Source organism: Linepithema humile, chromosome 1 (assembly GCF_040581485.1).
Source record: "Linepithema humile isolate Giens D197 chromosome 1, Lhum_UNIL_v1.0, whole genome shotgun sequence".
Taxonomy (NCBI): Eukaryota; Metazoa; Arthropoda; class Insecta; order Hymenoptera; family Formicidae; genus Linepithema; species Linepithema humile.
The window spans coordinates 6638591-6653449 of NC_090128.1; the positions used below are offsets into that span (position 1 = coordinate 6638591).

Genomic DNA, 14859 nt, shown 5'->3' on the forward strand with positions numbered 1-14859 from the left:
ATTAGGTGGGAAATTATTATTTATGTTTCACTTGGCAGATTTGTCTCATCAGCAACTGTTGCGAGTAGCGCAAAATAATCACGTAATTAATTAAGTTTCAGCCATCACCGTTTGCGCTGGAAAAGCTCGCGTGCGGACGTTACGAATGTATTTCGGAATTTTTTTAATCTGCAAAAGCACAAGTGTGAAAGAAGTTGAGTAAAATAATGCTGTGCGAGTGAATATTCAGGCACGTAAGCTGTATTTACACGTATACTCAAAAACAATTGGTCGAAATGTTAAAATACAATAACCTTTGTAAAAGAATTACCTTCAGCAATGTCGACTTTTTCACGTGTGCCTCCTTGATATCTATATTTTCATCTATTTGATACTTGAAAGATAATATCGCCGGAGCAGTCTATAAATGTACATACAAAAATGTCTCTTGTTCTAAGAAGAAGTCAAGAATCTCTGTGCGTATTTAATAAAAGTGTCTATTTTTAATATCACTCGTGTTCCAAATTGTTCTATCGTGTGTTTCCACACACAGCGGCGTAACGCAATTATATAAATATCATATCATCTTTCACGTGTGCCCATCATGTGATCGTCAAATCTGAATATACTTACTGCAAAATGTGATCAAATAACAATTCGTTACGTCGAATATGAGTGAATCGAGCCGAGAAGCTACTTTACCTTCTCAATTGTAAATTGAAGTTCAAAATAAAATTTGTGAATAAAGTTTGCAACAAGAAACTCTCTGGGATGGTTCAGTTGTACATAGCATGTTCCAAATAAATTCATTGACGTTTAATCAACTGAAACAAAAATTAATTAACGCAAATTAATAGAAATAGCGAATTTTGTTGAGTCGTGCTATTTTTCGAACACGCTTCGTGTAACATTGAAATCAATTTCAGTATTTTCTCTCGTTCTACAACTTCTAAAATAAACGCTATGAAAACATAAAGATTACTCATCTTATGAAAATCATTCCGCAACAAAATATGATACAAAATATTCCAAATAACCGCACTCACGCGGACTGCGTTAGCAGTGATTGCGCTTGCTCAGTTATATTTAACGCGATGCAAGGATGCTGCTTTCTCTCACTTGCTGCCGATATATATCACATGTATAATAAAATTGCGAATTCTAGATATCATGATATCTCTTGAGCGTCACGTCAGATCACGTCGAACACGCACGGTGAGAATACGCATAAGTTTTCAATTGGCTCCATATTTACGCAGATATCTCTGAAAAGTCAACATATATATAATAATTTATTCATTATATTACAATAAATCGTTCTACATAATGAAGAAGAGAGCGATTGTTGCAGCGCGGTCGACGCATCGGATGCGTCGCGGCGCGCTGCCGAGTCCGACGACTCGGGAGAAAAGGGACGGCGAGGGAAAAACCTGCCGATCCAACGCGGATCGCTCGCCGGTGATCGTGATAGCGATGAAACAGCGTATCACTGATATGCACGAGGGAGAGGACTTTGGGTTTTTAATTACAGTCGCTTAAGTACACGTGGTTCCGCGTACGGATGGTGGAATCTCTACGGTTGGGACCACTAGGACGTCGAAGTGTACCAGCCGTTCGCCGTCGACTTGTTGCTCGGATGATAGATGTGGAAGCCGGCGCTGCCGGCTGGATGATGATAGAACTGCGGTTGTTCCGTCAAACCCGCCGAGGCGTACGCCGCCGCGGCGTCTAAGGCACTCGGATGAACAGTAGCCGAGTACACCTGGGGTTTCAAAGGTAACGGCTGCGCCGGTTCGTATTGATGACGGAGAACGGGATCGGCGTACGCCGACGAGCCCTCGTAGCTGCTTATCACATTCACGGGATGCAATTGCTGCTGCTGCTGTTGCTGCTGCTGCTGCTGCTGCTGCTGTTGCTGTTGCTGCTGCTGCTGCTGCTGCTGCTGCTGCTGCTGCTGCTTGTCTCGTGGCGAGACCGACGATGGCGGAGTCATCGCCGAGTGATAGTCCACCGAGTAGCCAGCCGCGGTAGCTGTCGTGTACGATGAAACTAGACTGGTGAAAGCGTCGGCGCAGCTAGTGCCGTTAGATCCCTTTTGATTGTGCGCGGCGAGCACAAACTGATGTTCGCCGTATGTGCTGGAGCCTTCGGAACCCGGCGGTGTGGGCAGAGGTCCATTTGGAGCAGTCTCGCCGGGGTAATAGATGCCGGCCGACGTGGGAGCGCGCGAACCGCCGCTCGACGTGATTCCATGCACGTTGGCGCGTATCACGCTCTCCCGGTTGGCGGCGTAAAGTTGCCTGAGGAGCGCGGAGGCGGGCAAAGGAGCGGCGGCGGATTGCTGCGGGCTCAGGTGGCCGAGATGATGGTGCGCGCCGATCCACTGTATCGTGCTCCGCTGTTGCTGCTGCTTGAGCAGCGCGTCCGTGCTGAAGTCCGTCGGTTGGTGAAGCGTCGCGGGCGAGTTGGATTTGTTCAACGAGCTGCCCGGCAGGTGCTTGGACATCGCCTGCTCGAGATCCTTCACCGACGTCCCCGTGCTCTCGGCGCCGTTGTCCATCCTGCCGCTCTCGGCGCGACGGGGCGCCTTCGGGCTGGTCGCGCAGAGAGTCTGCTCGGTCGTCGAGATCGAGTGTGTGGACGTCGCGCTCGGACTGAGGGCGCGCGACCTCTCGCTATTCGTCTCCTTCACCGCGGCCTCCTCCTCGTCCTCCTCCTCGTTCGAGCTGCTGTCGTCGTCGTGGATTTTCCGCTTGTGGCCGCGCAGTCTCACCACGAGCGTGCTGATATTCCCGACGGCCGTCTGCGACTCCTGCTGCAGCTGGGCGATATTGTCGTGATGCCGACTCCCGCGCTTCTCGCTCTCCGACCCGTGGCTCTCCTCTCGCTCCTCAGGCGGCGACCGGTGAGACTGTTCCTGATGCTGATTCGCAGGGCCGCCTCGACTACGACCCTCTGAAATCAAAAGTCGCAACGCATATCGCTTCAAGATGGAGAACACGAGAACTCCACGCGCACGTACGCCCGTAGAAATGGCACTCTTCGCTAAATCAAAGAATGTTTTGTACCTCCTCTGTCGGCGTCCGGCGATCCATTCTCCGGATCATTTCCGGCCGTGTCCTCCCGCTTCACGCCGGTGATGCCGTCCTCCAGCTGACAGCAGTCCATAATTAAGTTTTCGTATTCTCGCCCGCTGCAACAGACACGCGTCTGGTTAGATTTGAAGTCACTTGACGGAAAATGATTCGTAAATCTTTTCGGCGACTCACCTTATAACATAATTGACGCAAATGATATTTTGCTCCTCGTTCGTTTTCGTATTGCACACGACGGTGGCGCACGTCTGCAGCCACGTGTATCCACCGCTTTTGTTCATCAGTCGATAGTAATGTGTCAGTACTTGTCCCTTATTGATCACTGAAATTAATCGTAGCTATACGTTTCTCAAAGACATCGGATTTCTCTACAGAAATAAATTCATTGCAAATGTGAGTTCGTCAATCTTTCCATGCGCCTTTCGAAACTGCACTGCAATTAGCGTCGAAGCTACCGTTTGTACGACGATGAGGAAGAGAAAGAAGCATTCCATATACTTGCGAATGCGGATCTTAATCAATCGTTCGGGGTGCATATGTTCGATTCTATCTCTGTATAATGCTCTTAGAAGTGGCGTTTGCAGCCTCGTCGTGCAGGAGATAAGAGCGTTCCGTCGGGATAATTTTCTTGTTAAGCCGATTGGAATAAGATGATTATCGACAATTTTTTCCGTCTTTGACAATGTGCTGCTTTGTGTCGGGAAATATCTTGTCGCTGTCCGAGGGATCGAGCCATGTTAGAACGCGACGACGTTCATTGAGGAATCAAGTGCTCTCGTTACTTTCGTTACCGTGCGTTATCTCGAAAACAATCAATGAAAGAGAGAGAAGGAGCGATATTCATACATTATCCCCATGCCTGAGTGGCTAAATGTCTGATCTGAAACGTTCAAATACAAACAGATACGTACTTACTAAATCAGCAAGCGGTCGCGCGCAGTCGAAAAGACCAACGTATTAATACTTTCTCTCTTCCCGGACAGCTTTGACACCCACCGCGTTCTTTCACCACAAGTATTTCCCTAGAACAATAGGAGCAAGAAATTCTGCGTGGCAGATCTATCGACTTTGTTGATTGGAAAAACGTATGCATATGAATAACGTTATCGTTAACCGCTCTACTTTCGTCAAATGTTTTCTCGAATGCGACGAAGATGAAAGCGAATTTATTTTATACATAAAACATTGAATTGCGACATTAGAATGTTGATTCTTATTGACTGATTTGATTTAGCGGTCCGACATTATCACGTTCGATAGAGTCAAAGAGATCCTTCGACGTTAATCTTTGCTCCACGCGAATTTAATCCTCGATCCTTCACACATCTCTGTTACGATTCCTCCCCGACTTACTTCTCCTTGCAAATTTCGCAACTTATCTTGCATCTTTGCAGTTATTATTTCTTTCCTTCGTGTGTTTTTTTATCGCCCCTTATTTATTCTTTACTTCGTAAGCTTCTATCTCTTTTATTATTCATTCGGACGCATGTATCGCATCCTCGCAGACTATTGGCAATCGCTGTGGAAAAGCACATCGTCGTATGCATCGAGAATACTGATAAAAAGTTATATCCACAGTTCTCTAATCATTGGCTACACTGATGACTTAATTACGTATTATAATGGCGATGCAATTTAGAGTCACAAGTTCATTAAGCGCGCGTACGCGACTGTCGTTCGAACTGTAATTCGTAATGCGTGCATTCTTCCGAACATTACACAGAATATATTCGGGAAGCGCGATGAAAAGCACTCGTGTGACTTTACGCGATCGTGCAAACGGTATTCGGCGACTTTGTTTACGACGGCGAATATAATTCATGATATACTCACGATCCACGTGAGACTTCCGAAGGCGATGCGCGTCTTCACCGTGGCACAGCGTATACAGGTTCTTCCCCGTCAACTCGTCGGCCGTGTAGTCCAGCAACTCGGAAACCCTGAAGATACGAATTATATTGCTCCTATTGTAAACAGCCATTTACAGATTTGTCCGTGTGTGCGCGTAAAAGCGAAAATCCGCGCTACGTTCTCGTATTTAATCGTGCACGAAAAAAAAAATTTACTGGCGCAGTAAATGCTATAGTAGCAAAATATATTATTTATTATATGACAGTAAAAGAGATTTATCACGGACACTAATTTTATTTACTGAAAATAATTTGGCAAATTATATCGCTATTGTAACAAATTAATTTTCATCGTGCCATCAAAATTTGTGCTAGCAGCGACAATTTCGCTGCAAAATGCATTTGTTAGAAATTATTTTGTTCTAGCAGCAAATTAATGTGTTTTTTACGAATAAATGTACTCGGCAAAGATTATTTACTCAGCCAACAAAACAGATTTTGCTAATATATCGAAAAATTAGTTACGACAGCGAAATTTTGTTGATTTCGCTGCAATAGCAGAATTCTACTTTTCTCGTATGTGAATCAATGTGTGCAAACAATACTCACTTTGGTTCGCAGTGTGCTATCCGGAAGTCGAAATTGATGCGTGTGACGAACATGTCGGTCTCGAGACGAATTTCGTGTACGCTCGGCGGCGGAAGCGCAATCGCCAATCCGACCATGCCCATCAAAGGCGGCGCGGACTTTCTCGTATGGCTAAATGTGAATTGCGGCCTCAAACGACACAGCAATAGTACGACCTGCGTACGCGTGTGCAGAAATACAAAATTAATTTATAGATCTCACAGTTCTACCGTTGTGCATGAAACGGCATCGACTGACTTTCTGCGAAGAATCACTGAGCGAGTTCGCTTACCCGATAACCCGACGATTGTTTGAAGTGGCACCCCCTTTTCGTCAGGGTGGATTTCATCCTAACGCAAAACGCTCGATCGAACCCCTTGTAGAGTCCGGTCGACGACAACGACATTACCGAGGACACTGAAGACACAGACATGCATTAGGAAATTGAGTTTCATCGAACTTTTTCGAATATCTACGCTGTATTATGTCGAATGGTATAAACGCGCATTCGTACGATGGCGCGAGGAGTTACCGTCGGGATTCGCGGTAGAAGACGAACCATGCTCCTCCGACGCGCCGCTGCTCGGCGAGGCGAGGCCGGAATTCGACGAGTGCGCGCCTGAGGTACTCGAGGACGACGACGTGAGGCCCAGGCCGAGCTGCTCGGCGACCTCGGCGTGATCGAGCTGATGGACGTAATCGAAGACACTCGACCCCGTCATTTCTACCTGAAATTAAGCAGCGATCTTGTTTCCTTCACCACGGGAATCATTTTGACGGCGGTGGTTCGCCGCTGGAGACCAGAGACCCGTATCTCCCTCTTTCTACGTGAGACATTCGTGCCGTTGCACTCGGGATATATAGGGGTACCTCGCGCGAGGGGTACCCCGAGGAGGCGCGAGGGATGCGACCGCGGCGGCCATGTTTGTGCCAACGTCGGCTTTCCGTCGGTTTTCCGAATCCCCGAAACACCCTATTGATTGCCCCACGAGCTTCGCAGAACCGAGAGCTAGCACACCGGTCACCTCCCGTACCTCCTCGCTTTACCCCGCGCCGCTTCTACTCTCTTTCCCCGTCCACCTTCTCGCTCGCGGCATTAGGAATGGCGAACACGCCGCCGTGCAGAGGCTACGTGAGCGGCATGCGACCACCTCCACCCGCCGCCATCCACCCAACCTTCCCCCCTTCTATGTCATGCTCACCGTCGTGCCAGCCAGTATGGCCGCCAACTCGCACAACCTTCTCCTCTTTTCCTCCCTTGACCTCTCCTCCTTATTCTTCTACAACGCTATCAACTTTTCCTTCTCCTCCTCCTCCTCCTCTTTCGCTACCTCCGCCACCATCGCCACCACTGCCGCGGCTGCCGCCGCCTCCGCTCTGCCAGCATCACCAACCACCACCACTTCAACGTTTCAACATTTCTCCTTCTCTTCCGTCAACTTTTTCCTTCTCCCCCGTTGCCTTTAAACCTTTCTACTATCTCTGGCCTTCCGGCTGACGATACACGCTGCACCCGCGTTGGCGCGCCCGCCTTGCTTTTTATTCGCTTTCGCTTTCTCGTTATCGTTATCACTTTTCTCCTACGCGTACCCCCTTAACCCGATCACCCCCAACCTCCGGTCGCTCCGTCGACATCTCGCTGCGGCGAGCCACCAGCTTACCTGTGAGAGGCCGAGATATATCGAAACGGTCTCGGATATGTACAGGAATCTGCCATCCGCCGCGACAGCCATCGCGAAGCCGTCCAGGGACTGGCGACAGAAAATACGAGACACTTGAGAAACTCTGGATCGGATATTCCCGAACTCTTATACAAAAATAAATTTCCAACATTTATACGGTCTCGCGAGGAATGTCGACAATATTATTATGCGATACGAATTACTTTCTCTTAGATTGATGCAAAAGATTTTGTCGCTCCTCTCTAAAAGTTATCGATTTTCATTCTAAGATTCTCGGAATTTTTTTAATCATACGTGTAAAATCTTGTTTCCAAATAAAAAAAATTTATTAAAGTCAACAATGATTATTTTAGACTATAAAAATTCATGTAAAATTCTGCGATTCTGGGAATACGACGAACCTTTTACACCGATTTAATACATAAAATAGATTTAAACTCGATGATAGATTTGTAGAATTTCAATTAAAGGAATTAAAACGCTTGCGGTGTACAATTAATGCGACTCGAATCATTAAAATGTATTAAAATCAATAGCAGCGGAGCATTATAGTAATGAAATAAGAAAGCAAACTTACCTGTAATATATGGGTACCTTGATGAATTTCGAAATGATCTATCGCTGTAGATGTAGACGATCTGACTCGATTAGCACCTGCGAATGAACACAACATTGAGAACACCGCGCCTAACGTAGAAATATATAAGTGCTGCGTAATTATTACTCTTGATTTCTCAGAAGAATTTATAATTCTTTCGAATGAGCGTTACAAGGAGAAAATTTTATATAAAAAATTACTATGATACGACAGTAGCCGTAATTATAAGTTTAAATACTATGGCCATTACATGAAAAACATAGTACAAGTTTTTATAATTCCGTCCGTGGCTACTGCCGTACACAGTTATTTTTTATACAAAAATTTCCGCGTGTAGTAACACAGTGCCGAACAATTAAATCGACATCGATTTTTCGCGACATTTCCCCGTGCAACAATTTCGGAGTGTCCCTTCGGTGGAAACAATCGTCGCATTCAATTTTATTATCGTCAGGCGAAAATTCAAGACCCTTTTGAATATGTATTAGTAACGCGAAGCTGAATAGCTGCAACGAGTCCGCATATACTCATCGAAAAAGGTGGAGAAGGTATCCTCGATTGATCAGCGATACGTGATTCACGCGATACGTACGCCGCCGCCGAGTTAAGGCATCAGCTTCGACCCCTTTTGCGCCTTCTTTTCTCCCCTCGTTTAACAAACACAAGACGGGCTACTTCTTACCGTAATAATAATCCCACGCTCCCCAGTAGCTTCGTAATGAAAGACTTAGAAGACTCGATCAAACTTGCGCTCGAACCGCTTAATCTCGTAAGTCCATCGGGATGAGACGGAATAGCTCGACTCGTCGGACTGACCCCAGTTTGGGTTTTTCGGTCAACAAGGTAATGCCGATATTTCCTACTGTATAAAGCTGGACGCCGGAATAATCTAACTGGATTTCGTCTTGACGAACGCCTTTGTTCTCCCAATTATATTGCCCCTTTCGCCAATACTTTCACGCGTTATCTTGATCTTTACGGATGCACGAAACGAATTGTTGGAATAATTAACGCCCGCATCACGGAAAATTCTTGAACTTAATCGATCGAAACATTTTTTAGATCACAGTGAATTGTCATCAGAAAAATTACACTCGCCCTCGTCGCCCGGTCGGCCCTCGCGCTCATATGTCCATCCGCTCCCGCCATTTATCACAATATTTTGATAAATATAACTTGACGGTGTTCGCAGGCGGCTAGAAAAATATCGGCGTCGGTATTTCCGAGCAAATGTTATGTAATTATTGTACAGAGGAGCTGTCAATCGATTATTCGGGAGGGTGTGCATCCCGCCGAGCATCCTGCCGAATCAGCCGAGAGCTCCTGTCTCGAAATCTCGAGTCATTTTACTCGGTTAAGTCGAGAGGTTCTCGCTCTGGCCCTGACATGCGGCGCGAATAGAAGAGGGGGCGCACTGGATTTAGTTTGACGAGGAGTTGCGGCGGCGATGCGCGGCAACCTAACTCAATTTCGTTAGTTTAGTTACATTGGCGGTTGGTAACGCGAAGCTCGCGCATAGGGGTTGTCGTGATTAGATTTTCATGGGGATAGTGGTGGATGTACCTAAGCCTTTATACGTACCCACGTACGTGCAAAACCTCTTTCTATCTTTCCGCGACCCTCCCGCACTGTAAATATTAACTCAAGTCAGACCCCTTGCATTCTGAGAATACGCGCTTACCACGACACGTGAAGTTTCTCGATAGCTCCGGCGATTTTCACGGAGAAAAGTCTCGCATTTTTTTTTATTACCGTTCGACTATTAGCCTGATCTTTCTTGGAGCGCGTTTCAACTAACGAAGCGAAAATAAGCTGCCTCCCTCTTCTCGCCAAATGAAGCACGAAAATGAAAGAGACCCGCGGCGATCCTATCGCTCGATGATTGTCGACAATTCTCTATTACTATGTATCTAGAAATCTCGCCGGCTGCATGGTCAGCCGGAGAATTATAAAGGATATCTGAAAGTTCGATCTATTGCCCACGAGCTTGCGTGTTTCGTTAAGGAAGCTATTGTCCGATCTTTCTTGTTTCACATTTTGCTACACAAAATTATTTCATCGGGCCAAATACTGGTCGGAGATCGCAATGTCGGAAAGCGTGTGTTGCGCGAAAAAATTCCTCATCTCGAGGCACATTTTGACAAATCGAATTGCAATAAGCGTCGCGACACGTCGATTCTGTCTGAAAATAAGAGACACGTGTCTGCCGAAAAGACATCATTCGCAATCGGAGACAGGCGGAACGTCTGCTAGCTTTAACGCGATTATGATACAGCCTCTCGGCTTCTTTCTTACTTCTGTCGCTATTTTTGATTTTACTTCCATCAATCATGATCAACGGACATTTATTCAACTCCAAAATATCAAGTTCTTGGTACACAGTGTCTCGAGAAGTATAAAATAATTTATATATGGCATGCACGACAAAATATGACGATGCATTTCGCACATGTCTGACACAATAGCAGTCTACTCTACTGCAGACGACGCGAACGTAAAGGAATTATAATGCGGCTGACTTCCTCTCTTATTCTTATCCCTAGAGAGAAAGTTCGGTCCACGGAATATGGGTCCTGATCCCTATTAACAGTCCGAATGACTCCCCCTTTCCGAGGTTAAACGCTGATCCATCAAGAGACATCATCGGCAGATACATCTTTATCGAGCCGAGCGACCGAATTATGTTTACCGAAATAAATTGCAACAAAATATTCAATATTACATATCATAAGAATTATGCAACGACAAAAAAAAGGAACAAATAAAATCTTACATTACGTCCAAATGACAGATTTACAAAAATTTGAATCGAGTATTTGATGCAAACTATAGAAATCAGAATTAATTTCTCGTGGCGAAATGTGCGACTTTACGTTTATCGAAATAAATTGTAACAAAATATCCGAGATCGTAATAATTATACGACAGAAACAAGAACAAATGAAATTATATCCAAACGACGTATCTATAAGAAACTAAAATTGCGAATTTAATGTAAGATCAGAATTCATTTTCCTTTTGTGAGGTGAAATGTGCGATTTTACGTTAACTTACCTTTGACAGATTTGCTGGGCGGTGGACCATCGCGAGTCCAAGGTGGATCGCCGTGACTGGAGAAGTCGCGAAGCTTGAGATACGAAATTGTTAATCTTATTATGGAGGCTTTGTCCAACTGGGAGGTGATGGCCGCCGGTAGAGGAAGCATTTTCGCGAGCTCGTAGAACTCGTAGTTCTCTTTACCCCGTCGCGACCTCGCCGCGTCTCTGCTCTTCTCCTTGCGCAGCTCCAAGATACTGTAATACAAATAACGCACTTGGTTAGAGCGACGAAGCAGCGCTCCTTCAGATTACAATCTACGCAGTTATGGATTGCAAATCGCACGTACAGAGTGTCCCCAGAGAAATCTCAAATAATTCCGGATGTAAACGCTCAATCCTTTAACCAATTGCGAGCACACCGGAGTACAGATAATGCTTACCACTTTTACAACCGGGCTTAGTTTCACCGGGCTCGGGACTATTGGTTAAAGAATTAACAGATGAATAAACGTTACAGAGAGCGCTCGATCGTAACGTTGTGCATTCGGCGATAAGATGGCGATAGAAAAAGACGGCGATCGATCCGCAAATTCGCTCCAACTTCCTGTTCGCGCTCCTTTTACGGATCTTCGCCGTTCATCGCGACGATGTCTGTTAATGGCGAGGTGTACATAGAGGCGGACGTTATTTCGCGCAAATGCGGCGGCGAGGCTCAAATTATGCGGTCGCACAAATAGGTATAAAGGAGGAGAGGCGTGGCGATGTGTCGTAGCGCGGCTACCGCTTAAACGGCATACATTATTCAAACGCTATGAAGCCCATGTTTACTGACAAGCCGGCGAGTGTATCCGCGAGTGAACATCGACGTAACGTAACCACGCCCAATGGACAGCCCCTCGGTACCGGTTTTACATTTAAACTGTAAACGCCGACCAATGGAACGGCGGTGCGCGTTGCGCGAAATCTATCCGCTTCTTGGTGCCTCTTGGTCATTAACCTTTCATTAATCGGGCGAATCGTTTGTCGGACTTGGCGCGAGTAGACACTTCGCGTTGAAGCGCTTTTTTTCCCGGATGTCGCGCGCAGAGATTCTGTTCGATTGCAATTGAACATTCTTTTGCGACAAAAAATGCGAGGTGAAAATCATTAACATTTTCGAAAGAAGACATTTCACGCGACGATGCTAATTTTCGTGCGCAGCTAACTCTTTTTACCCGGAGAGCGATTCGGTATGCGTGAATCGAAAGGCGCGTAACACTCCGTGAAATCTGTCCCCAGAAAGTCATCAGAGTTAAGAGTTCCGTCCATTTAACTAACTTCCGCCGTTTCGGACGGTGGAAAACAGGCGCGGCGGAAGGTTCGGTGGTTTGAAGCCGAAATGATTCGAAACGCGATGGGATTTTTATTCGCTCGCTATTGCGCTTAACGACTGTAAAACGCCCGGCGCTCTTCCCTATCGGGTTTGTCCCTCCCTCGCGCGCGATGTGCCAACACGATGGTAACCCATTATGACCATTCTCGCTGCCGCCCGAACGGGGATCGGAAGTCGTAAAAACGAAAGAAAGGGGAGAGAGGAAAGAGCATCCCCGGCATAAGCCGCCACCGTGTCAGAATCTTGTTTTGGCATTTTACAGGCATTCCGCGACACTCGATCCCCTGGCAAAGTTTCGCTTACTTACGAGACGGGTGTTCGTTCTCGTCCCAAAGGGATAATGACAGATTCTTCCCTTCTGCAGCGTTCATCAAATGATAGAGTACATACCTTTATATTTTCGAGCGCACGCTAAACTTGAACGTGCGCTAACCGCATTTAAATCGTACACGGCTTTCTATAGATTTTACATTTCTAAGATTAAAAAGGCTCTCCAACGATTTCAAAAACCGATTATAAAAAAACTAAAAAAGCTTAAAAGCTAGCAGAACTATCTTCGGTGTTTTGAAAGGTTTATATTTCTTTATTTTATACTTATTGATGGAAAAAAATCGCTTTTCTTCAGAAAAATGCTAAATTAGGACGATTAAAAGCTAACATTTCCGCCGACAGTTGAGCAAAGATAAAGGATACAAGAGAAGAAGGGAGGTTCCTTTTTTTTCTTTGACCGTGCCGAATCCATTCCCCAGGAGGAACGGAATTTAGCCGGAGAAAAGCTAAGCCTAAGCACACGAAGCAGCTGCCCTCGTACAGCCCGATCGTTCGGCCGGTCCGTGCGCGGCAAAGCGTCTGCAGACGTGTGAAAATAAAATTACGCCCAACTTTCGGTCAAATTGGTTGGAATTGGGCAGCGACGGTGGTGAGGGCTCGTGAGTCCCGAGAGTCCCGCGGGACCGGAGATAGTGGTCCCTCGCGTAACCATCGCCGGTATCCTTAGCGATCCTCAAGAAGACTGCCGGGCGCGCTGCGCTCCTCACGCCTTCTAAGTGCTGCCCATCAATAATTCAGCAGAGAACTATGACGAGCGACCCTCGGATATATTCGCAACCCTCCCTCCTTCGTTTCTCGCGACTCTGATCGTCGAATTGCTACCGCTTGGAAGTACGAAAAATGGCAGCTGCGCGTAATAATCGACCAGATTACCGAGCTGATAACATCGTTTTCCTATGCCGATGGAATTCGTGACGCGAGAACCCTCCATCTCGATTCACGAACACGCGAAATCTTTTTAATCCGAAGCAAGCTCGTTGATTTGACGCTTACATTAATAACAAACCAAATACGATTTTTAAATTTTAGACGAATTTTTCGAACATTAATAGTCTCTCGAGAAATAACAATCTTTAATTCGTTGCTTTCGCAATTTAAAACAACTTCCAGCAGTATTACAAGTGCTTCATGATTTTCACGATTTTATAACGCAAAGCAAAATTGAAAAGCACGATTCTATAAATATAAAATATACCTGCTACGAGAATTATCTGCTCTGCATATAATCGCACCGTTATAAGAATAATATAATTATCACGCAGTAGGCAATCGCACGGGAATGCTTGCAGCCCCTTTGCAATTCCAGGCAACGATCGTTTCCGAGCTTTCCGATATGATTTCTCGGTGACGAAGGCGGGAAGGCGGGAACGATATTGGCAACCGTAGAAATCATAATGCACATCGCGACACGGGCTCATCGACTAATTCAATTAAACGATTCATTTGCCGGTCCGAAGCACCACCTGAGGGTATGTCCCGTTTCATCTGTATTTCCGCATCCGTGTGCCCGCGCCGTCGTGTGCGTGCACGCCGAGGAGGAGCACGAGTCGGAAAAGGACGAACGGACCTTCCAACCTACTCCCAGGAGAGTCGTAGCCTCGCACAACAATACAATGCTCCTAATGTTACGGCTCCAGTTTCGACATAATTTTCTTTCGCGCGCCCCGTCGGTCGAAGGGGGTGGACGGCTATCGAATGCCCGGGCTTTTGTACCGTTTGGGCGAGAAATGTCATTTCCGCTGACCGTCTGATAACGAGGAGCGCGGAATAAGTTTTACGGTGCCGCGCCGCGATTAGATTCGAGACCGGCGTCATAAACGTCGCTTCTCGATTAGAGGACGTGTGTCGTGGAAACAGTCGAGCGCGGTCTGCGAACTTTAAAATTCAATCCGACAGTTAACTGGACGAAGAAAATGGTCTTGAAAAAAAAAAAAGAACGGCGACGATCTGACAAACTCTTTCGCAAAGTCGCTGAAAAGTATTGCGACCACTTGTCTTAGTCGCTTATATTTTTATTCCATGTCATGAATAATTCACGATACATCCCTCGCTTCTAGTGGACCAACGCACAGTCCGATTTCATTCATGATGCAATGCTTGAATCATGTCGGGTTTTATAAGCGAGCGCGAAGGAGATAATGTTGCGCGTGTAAATTCGCGGTGTTGCGCAATCGCGCACTAAGGCTAAGTTTAGAAATATTTCATTGTCGAATGACGCGAGCCGAGCGAGGATCGTTTGCGTCCAAACAATTTTTACAGTCGTACGTGATTTTCAACTTTGCGACAAT

The 14859-nt window shown here is 46.2% G+C and overlaps 1 protein-coding gene across 4 annotated transcripts in view; it reads right to left on the reverse strand.

The window, feature by feature from the left end:
• Positions 1-773: 773 nt before the first annotated feature.
• The window catches only part of trh (trachealess), a 44426-nt gene continuing 30340 nt past the window's right edge, over positions 774-14859 (reverse strand). For all 4 annotated transcript variants that reach the window (XM_067361150.1, XM_012379867.2, XM_012379866.2 and 1 more), the window contains exons 2-11: positions 10886-11124; positions 7811-7887; positions 7213-7302; positions 6084-6279; positions 5844-5968; positions 5534-5727; positions 4908-5014; positions 3249-3396; positions 3048-3172; positions 774-2934 (exon numbers count right to left, since the gene is read on the reverse strand). In XM_067361150.1, the coding sequence (XP_067217251.1) occupies positions 1568-2934; positions 3048-3172; positions 3249-3396; positions 4908-5014; positions 5534-5727; positions 5844-5968; positions 6084-6279; positions 7213-7302; positions 7811-7887; positions 10886-11124 (2668 nt within the window). In that variant the 3' untranslated portion in view covers positions 774-1567. The remainder of the gene's footprint in view (positions 2935-3047; positions 3173-3248; positions 3397-4907; positions 5015-5533; positions 5728-5843; positions 5969-6083; positions 6280-7212; positions 7303-7810; positions 7888-10885; positions 11125-14859) is intronic.